Raw genomic sequence first — 8086 nt, 5'->3', positions numbered from 1 at the left:
AAGATACATAATAAATCTTAAAATGTCTGTATATTTCAGATTATCTGTATTATCATTACAATAAATCACACAGGAACTTGGGGCAACATGGGGGTAAAAGAATGTATTACACTACTCTAATCTCTCAATATTTTTTGACTAGCCAATTTCTAGTATCTGGGGAACATATTTATCAAAGAAAACCATATAAAGCCAAATTTTCTTATTCTCCCCAAGATCTCCTCTTTCCCTTTTCCATCACCCTCTCACCAAAAATACCCACACCCAGAGATTCCAGTCATATAATACATGTGCAAAAGGGGCTTGAATTTGTTAAGTAAAATCAATTTTATTAATAAAGATCTTTCCACATGTCCAGAGTATATGATTAATGAATTCCAAAGAAAAAACCTACATACAATGAAATTAGAAGTATCCCGGATGACAAAAATAAATTAAGTATGTACACCCATAATCACCGCCGCCTCCGAAAACCTGAAAGGAAGGGAAACCAAGAATGAGGCAAAGGACAGTTGGGAAAAACCGAAGAGACAGACAAAAAGACCATCTAGAGAAAAGGGCTCCTTAGGAGTGGGTCCCTGCGGCAGTGCTCTGTATCCTCTCAGGACGAAAGACAGGAAGGAGGAAGGAAACTGACATTGGATAGCAGTTCCTTCAAGTAATGCTTTTATATTTACGTAAGCAAGCCTGCACAGGAGCTATGGGGATTTCAGAGACAGAATCCAGAAGTCGCTTTTGTGAATGATACTGATTTTCATCTTGGAAAAGAAAAAAATAAGGCCCACATCCAAAGAGATTAATGCCCAGTATGGAAGATACACTATAGAGGTTGGTAAGAACTAGAATGGCAAACCCAGAGCCGGTATCTCCATTTATAAAGCCCATGCTGCACTTGATCACCCAGGTCTGAGCCATTCACTCACCTTTCTTCTTCCGACCTTTCTTAGGTATCTTCTTCCGCTTCTTAGGATTTTGATCCTGGAGATGCACGGAGAAGGGAAGGAATGGCTGTGCGCTTTCAATACTAGTGTCCCTTTCCAAGTTCCTCGTGGTAATAAGCCCACAGACAGTTAGCTGAAGCATGAAGGTCACCTCCCACCACTGGATCAGCACCTCACCTCGTTAAGATGAGGGGTTCCTCCTGTCAGAGCACTGATGTCACTGAAGTGTGTGAGGGAATGAAGCTGTGAGCTCATGACATTTGCTCGTTTTCGCCGTCCTTTCTCCCGCTTGCTGACACTTAAACGCACCATCATGCTCTCCTCATAGTTAATCCTGCAAGAGAAACATAGACACTGTTTCCAGCATGCTCAGTCCACTGAGGCAGAAAGTTGCAGCCAAGAACCTGGCCCAGGTGTTTACTCAGCCATCACGTAGACAGTTCTCAAGAAACTTCATAGCTAGTCACCACAGTATTTGCTGAGGTGATACTATATGCTCAGTACTCAATATTCAATGAAATGCTCTTTGTGCTAAAACATCCCTCCTCCCCAGAAATGAACTCACAGCCCATCCACAGGAATATTTAAATTATTATATAAGAAAATTCTTTGTATTCCAGCTTCATAACCAGGATCCCCTACATGCATCCTCTCACTGACATCTATCGACTATAGAGTCACCTAGGCAAAGTTGACAAATTTGTGTTCAACAATTGCTTTTCTACTTTTCTTCCCTGAACTAATCTAAAAACCTGATTTTCTTGCTTTCTTCACAAAATAAAGAGCAGGGATAGTGAAACAGAACTTTAGAGCTTTAGTCAGTGGCAATGCATATTTTTTTCTCCATGGAGCATTTGCTCAGCTTGAACAGCTTGGGTCGGAGGAGTGGGGAAAACAACATTTTTCCCCTAGTCCCCATAATGTACTTCAAAACTCTAATTCTTAGAAATCATTAACCCAAGTTTAGTACTCCATTTCCTACATAACATGGGTTCTCTTGGAATCAGATTAATCATATTCATTCAAAACAAAAGGACAAGTCCCTATAGCATAGAAACAACTTCTAATGCACCTGTGTTGATCCTCCTGACTCTGGCGAGTAACATGAGGATGCCGAGCATCTCGGATTTCCTCTGGAGCATCTGAGTACTGCTCCTTTAGCTCACGAATGACAGAGCTGCTCAACGCCCGTCTCTTGGCTCGTTCTAGGCGCTTCTTCTCCCGCTCAGCTTCTGTTTCATCTATGTGATTAAAAATCAGCAAGGGTTATCCCAGAACAGAGAAGAGAAACAGAATTCACACAGAGGAAGCAGCAGCCACAGTTCATACCATAATGAACTGGAACCAAGCGTGGTGGGACGTATTTCTTAGCTGTTCCTTTTCCAGATTTCTTCTCTGAAGCCCCAGACTGGCCTTCTTCTGCTTCACCTTCCTCCTCATCCTCAGAGCTCAACTATAAGAGGAACATAATGTCCACAAACTTAGGAAGAGTTAGTCAAATAAGTGACAAGGAAATTGAAAGCTGAAGTACCTGGGAAAGTGGGAATACAAACCAGAGGGACAAAGGGGAATCTCATATTCAACACTCTTAGGCACAAGCTGGCAGTCAACAGTAATAAGAGAAATCCCAGGAGGTCCAGGAGCACCACAAGGCTCACCCAGGTTTAGATTCCTCAGGAAAATCAGGGTACTGCAGCCTCTTACCTTGCTCATCATATTGCTGGGATGAGGCTTAAAACGGAGGGGATCATTCTCACCTACAATATAAAATGCAAGAGATTTTACAAGACTTGGAACTTTTTGAATGGTCCCCAGAAAACCTTACAGTTTCCCCTACTTACTGAGGCTGCCTGTCACTGCAGTCTTGACCAGTTTGTCAATCTGATACTTTAATTTTTGGTCCAAAGGACGAAGCTTTTCCAAAACCTAAAATGTGGTTAAATACCATTACATGAAGTGAAGTCGCTCAGTCGTGTCCGACTCTTTGCGACCCCATAGACTGTAGCCTACCAGGCTCCTATGTCCATGGGATTTTCCAGGCAAGAGTACTGGAGTGGATTGCCATTTCCTTCTCCAGGGGATCTTCCTGACCCAAGGATCGAACCCGGGTCTCCCGCATTGTAGACAGACACTTTACCGTATAAGCCATAAGCACACACCAAAAGTTCCTATTTTTAGCTGCCAGATAAAGCCCCTAAAATATGCAAAAAGTAGAGGAAATGAAAACAAAAATTCTTTTTCTCCATTTGGTTTTCTCATTAAACATGAGAAAAATGAAAAAAATAAATAAATAAAAGTGTTAGTTGCTCAGTCCTGTCTGACTCTTTGCAATCCCATGGACTGTAGCTCATCAGGTTACTCTGTCCATGGAATTCTCCAGACAAGAATAATGGAGTGGGTTGCTATTCCCTTCTCCAGGGGATCTTCCTGACCCAGGGAACATGAGAACACCACTTAAATGAGAGCAATCATGCCACAGTCCTGGAGTTCAGGATTTAGCAACTTAGAGCCCATAAGATGCCAAATGCTTTGTACCGTGCGAATCTCCACCAGTCTCAAAACTGCAGGATGTCCCTGAAGAGAACCTCCTGAGGCTTTGTCCAGGATGAGATGGCTCAAATCCATAAGGTACATGAGCAACAGCTGATCTTTTACTTCCAAAAGGCTGAGACCCTGAGTTGAATCATAAGAGAAGCAAATTCAGTTTTAACCAGAGAATGAGGAGAGAGAGCCTAGGGAAAACAGGATAATTTTCTCCAAGTTCAAGTTTTTTCCAAGCAGTTCATGTAAAGTATCTAGAGTAGTCTCAAGGAAGTGGCTATACCTAAAATGGCCAGAGAAAATTATGCTAACACGAGGGAAGCAAAGCTCACAGAATTATGGAAGACAGGAAGAGCAGGAAAATCAATAAAGTATCCCCCAAAATCACTATAGCAAGGTTTCTCAAACTCAAGGGCTACTGATATCTGGGGACAGATAATTCTTTGCTGTGGAGCACTGTTCCATCTACAGTGAACAGAGGAGGACTAGAGGGCATTCAACAGCAGCCCTGACCTCCACCCCCTGACCCCACCCCTCAAGTTGTGACAATCAAAAATATCTCCACAGCGCTGAATTTTAAATTAATTTAACCAAAACAGTCACCATGATTTTATAGTGACTGCTGAATCACTACAGTGAATACATATCACATATAGTGAATACAAGATTTTATCCCCATATGATGAAATTATACATTACAGGTAAAAACAAGGATCTATACCTAGTGACATGGACTTAGTTCTATGTCAACACACTTTCTACCTACGTAGAGTGAATACTGTGGTTCAAACTGAGGAGGCAAGAAGTATGATACACATATTTTACATGTATAGAAAAATGAAGATAATACAATTAGCAACTGCTACCCCTGGGAACTGAGATGAGGAAAAGGAAGAAATGGAGTATACTATAAAAGTGATTTTCCATCAAGCACATATTACTTTTATAACAAACAAAATTTTTAAATGTATCCCAGTGGTTATCTCAGAATGGTGATTACACTGATTTTTTTAAATTTTCTTCTTTGTGATTTTATGTATCTTTTCAACTGTCTAAAAATTAAAATGTATTACAGGGACTTCCCTGGTGGTCCGGTGATTAAGACTCTGCGTTTCCACTGTAGGGGGAACGGGTTCAGTCCCTGCTCAGGGAACTAAGATTCCACACGTTGCACAGGGCAGTCAACCACCAAAGAACTGTATTACATTACAGTGTATTATGATTTGCTAATCATAAATTATAAGTGCATTCTTTTAAATAAAAAAGTAACTTGTGTAAGCAGACTTAAGGTATAGTTATGGGGAAAAAAAAAGTCAATGTGACTGCATAAAACAAAACTGGAAAAGCCCACAGCCCTTGGAAGACCTACTTCAGACAGGCTAAATAAATAATCTCTGCCTAAGATAACACAGTAATAAGAGCAGAGCTGGGATTCAAACTCAGTCTGACTCCAACACCCAAGCCCTGGGTATCTGTAAACCAATACGCTTGAGGTCAACACTAGCACGATATAGGAGGACCAGCAAAGCATTCAAAGACAGACAAGCTAAGCTCAACTTTTGAATTAGGCATTCAATAGTCAAATATCGGGTAAATTGTGACCTTTGTCTCCTCATCTATAATATGTAACATGAGACTCAAATAAGATGGGAATGTACTTTGTAGCCTATAAAACACCTGATGAAGGTCTTTGATTCTCAAATCAAAGTTACTAATATAACAAGTTACTAAATAACTGTTCAATGAATAAATATATAGTGATCTAAGACACATGTGTGCAGCTCATCTCAAAAAGGCATTAAAATGCATAAAAGCATCATACCCAGAATAAAGACAGCCAAGAATGTGAGAAACAGGATCTTCTGACATGCTCGGGCATTGTCAAGCTTATGAGTTACACGTGTATGGGTTACAAGCATATAAGACAAAAACAAAAACAAAACGAGAAGCTAAGATTAAAAATGGGAAGAGAACAAAAATGAATGATGAGAAAGAAATGGGAAAAAGATACATTAAAAATTCATTTAGCTATCTTCCTAAAGCACAAGTCTGCTGTAAATCTCGTGTTTTAAGAACCCCCAATGACTTTTATTAACCTACTACAATGATTTCCATTACTTCTGCTGACCTATGGAATGTCATGCTTAAATAATATCTTTTGAACAAAAGTTCAATACATAAAACAGGCAACACAGTTCAAGCAGGGATGAGGGATCCAGAAATCCCTCATTCCTTCTATACTGATCCAGAGATTCCTTCTATACTGTCCTGCACCCAATAATTCCCTTGGAAACTTCAAGACCTTAATTTGAAAATCACTGTATTTAAGATACACATCATTTTCATAGTCTGAATACATCTTTAAATCCACAGTATCTTAGTATGTCACAGATTAACAAACAGCACTCTTAGTATACAAAATAAGCAATATGCCCCCAATTAGCAAAATTTTGGATTAAATGAACACAGCAGTAACTCCTTAGTTGGCCTACAAGGCTCTTCATAGAGTGACTACTTTTCCAGTCATATTTTCTAGCCCTGCCCCCAAAACATACACAAAATGTACAAAAAAGCACACTACGTGACATACCTCCTTCGCAGAATATCATCACGTGTTAGGTCTTCGTGTTTTTGCACATGCTATTTCTTTCCATCCCTCTGACCCTTGTTTATTCCTCACAATCCTGCTGCCTCCTCTAAGACGCCTAACTCCCTTTGCTCCCTGCTGATCATTTAATCTCACTCCTCAGTTTTCACAGCCGCTCACCATGACTGCTACTGTTTATACCTACTGCTTTCACCTGCCTTCTCTACTAGACTTCAGCATGGAAACTGGATCTTATTCATCTTCAGAGCTCCAGCACTGAGGACAGGCCACACACTCAATAAGTTGACAATGGATAGAGCTGTTGAGGATATTAAGTCAGGGGATGCTTACTCTTCAATATGTCTTACCTTCTCTGTACGATAAGCTTTAGCCTGAACTTTTTTGGTCAGAGTTTGCACTTGTGCTGTGACAGCCATCACCTGAAATTAATCCAAATAAAACCCCTGATCAGAATACAATCAAGTCATCTCTGTGAGCTGTGAAGGACAAAATCTAAACAAGCCACCTAAAAAATACTGATATCTGAGACACTGCCTAAAGTACACCATCATCTTCTTTTCAGTTCTGGGAAAGTACAGGAGAGGCTGATACTTCTTCAAAAAGAAGAAAAAACTTTCAACCTCTTCTTAAAGAGATTGACTTACCAAACTAGAGGTAGGGAATGGGGATGGGAAGTGGTCATGAGTGCACTGCACCTCTGTGCAGCTGAACTTGCAATGTGAGACCTATTAGTATATAACTGTATATCAGCTGGGCACCCAAAGGGCAAATCACATCACCTTTCTCATCACTGGTTTCCTTATCTATAGGAATAAAGGAAATTGATTCAGATGCTTTTTTGTCCTGAAGTTTCCTATATTCTTTTGGATGCAGAAATCAATTACTCTGAATTGTTGCCTGAAAAGGTTTTCATTAGATCATCCTGCTCTTAAGGTATCTGGTCATTCAAATACGTACTCAGTCGCTATGTCGTATCCAATTATTTTCGACCCCATGGACTGTAGCCTACCAGGCTCCTCTGTCCATGGCATTTCCCAGACAAGAATACAGGAGTGGGTTGCCATTTCCTTCTCCAAGGGCTCTTCCTTACCCAGGGATCCAACCTCCGTCTCCTGCATTGGCAGGTGGGTTCTTTACCGCTGAGCCCCCAGGAAAACCCCATGACCCCAAATCACCAAACTTTAGAGGTAAGGCAAACAAAGTCAGAGCCTATTTGCAACTAATCTATTCCAAAAGGGGTGGCAATACTCACCTGCTCCTGGAGGTTTTTCAAAAGTGCCACAGCATTTGGCAGGTCTGACTCCAACACCTCCTATGAAGGGATAGTAAAGAAAAGTCATTTCTTTCCTCAGGATCATAAGACGGAAGGTGTGGGGTGGAAAAGTCCCCTCTCTCCTTCAAACAGCCCAGACTTCCTGCCTTCCCACTCCGATGCCCATGCAGCCTCGCCCCACGGACGGCCAGCCTCTCACGTTACTGGAAAGGAGCGTTAATTCCAGTCCCGTCTCCTTACTACGGTTGTGGCTGGGAGGACGCCTCGGTAGAACTATTTTTATCACCATCCTTTCCTCGCGCCAATAATTTGCCTCCAGGCACCGAGGAGAAAGGAGACGTCCACGATATCAAGCCAAGGAAACAAACACACGAAACTCACCGCAGCCGCCATCTTCACAGAGCCTGCCCCTTCCGGAACTGTACTTCCGGAGAGCGGACGTCGTCATGATAGACTTGCGAGATTACGGCCGCTTGCAAATCTAAACCAATACGAAGAGGAGCTCTCTCATTTCCGCTCCAAACAGGATGTACGGAAGGAGGGGCCGGATCCAGCCAATGGAACAGAAGAACCGGCTAAACTCGTCAGACTTAGGAGGAGCTTTACCAAGATAAATATGCTCTTGGAAAGAGCCATATGATTCGTAGATTGAGTAGAATGGGTGGAGTTAAGCCAGTAAAAACTCGGCAATTGGTTGATTGGCACTTTTAAAGGCCCAATGGG

General features: G+C 41.6%; 1 protein-coding gene across 2 annotated transcripts; it reads right to left on the bottom strand.

The window, feature by feature from the left end:
- Positions 1 to 348: 348 nt before the first annotated feature.
- On the bottom strand, positions 349 to 7759 carry NGDN (neuroguidin). 2 transcript variants are annotated; one of them, XM_068965589.1, is made up of 11 exons: positions 7745 to 7759; positions 7343 to 7402; positions 6438 to 6509; positions 3477 to 3614; positions 2783 to 2867; positions 2646 to 2698; positions 2271 to 2394; positions 2014 to 2182; positions 1119 to 1275; positions 924 to 978; positions 349 to 474 (listed from the first exon to the last, which is right to left on the bottom strand). In XM_068965589.1, exons 1-11 carry the CDS (start codon positions 7754 to 7756, stop codon positions 455 to 457), a joined length of 945 nt encoding a protein of 314 aa, XP_068821690.1. In that variant the 5' UTR covers positions 7757 to 7759; the 3' UTR covers positions 349 to 454. The 2 variants fall into 2 exon arrangements, with proteins under 2 accessions (XP_068821690.1, XP_068821691.1); XM_068965590.1 differs by lacking the exon at positions 349 to 474 and having other exon boundaries at positions 498 to 978.
- Positions 7760 to 8086: the final 327 nt, after the last annotated feature.

The sequence above is a fragment of the Capricornis sumatraensis genome, chromosome 2 (assembly GCF_032405125.1).
Source record: "Capricornis sumatraensis isolate serow.1 chromosome 2, serow.2, whole genome shotgun sequence".
Lineage (NCBI taxonomy): Eukaryota > Metazoa > Chordata > Mammalia > Artiodactyla > Bovidae > Capricornis > Capricornis sumatraensis.
Note: the sequence above shows the minus strand (reverse complement) of the source record. Positions and strands in the feature narration are given on the sequence as shown.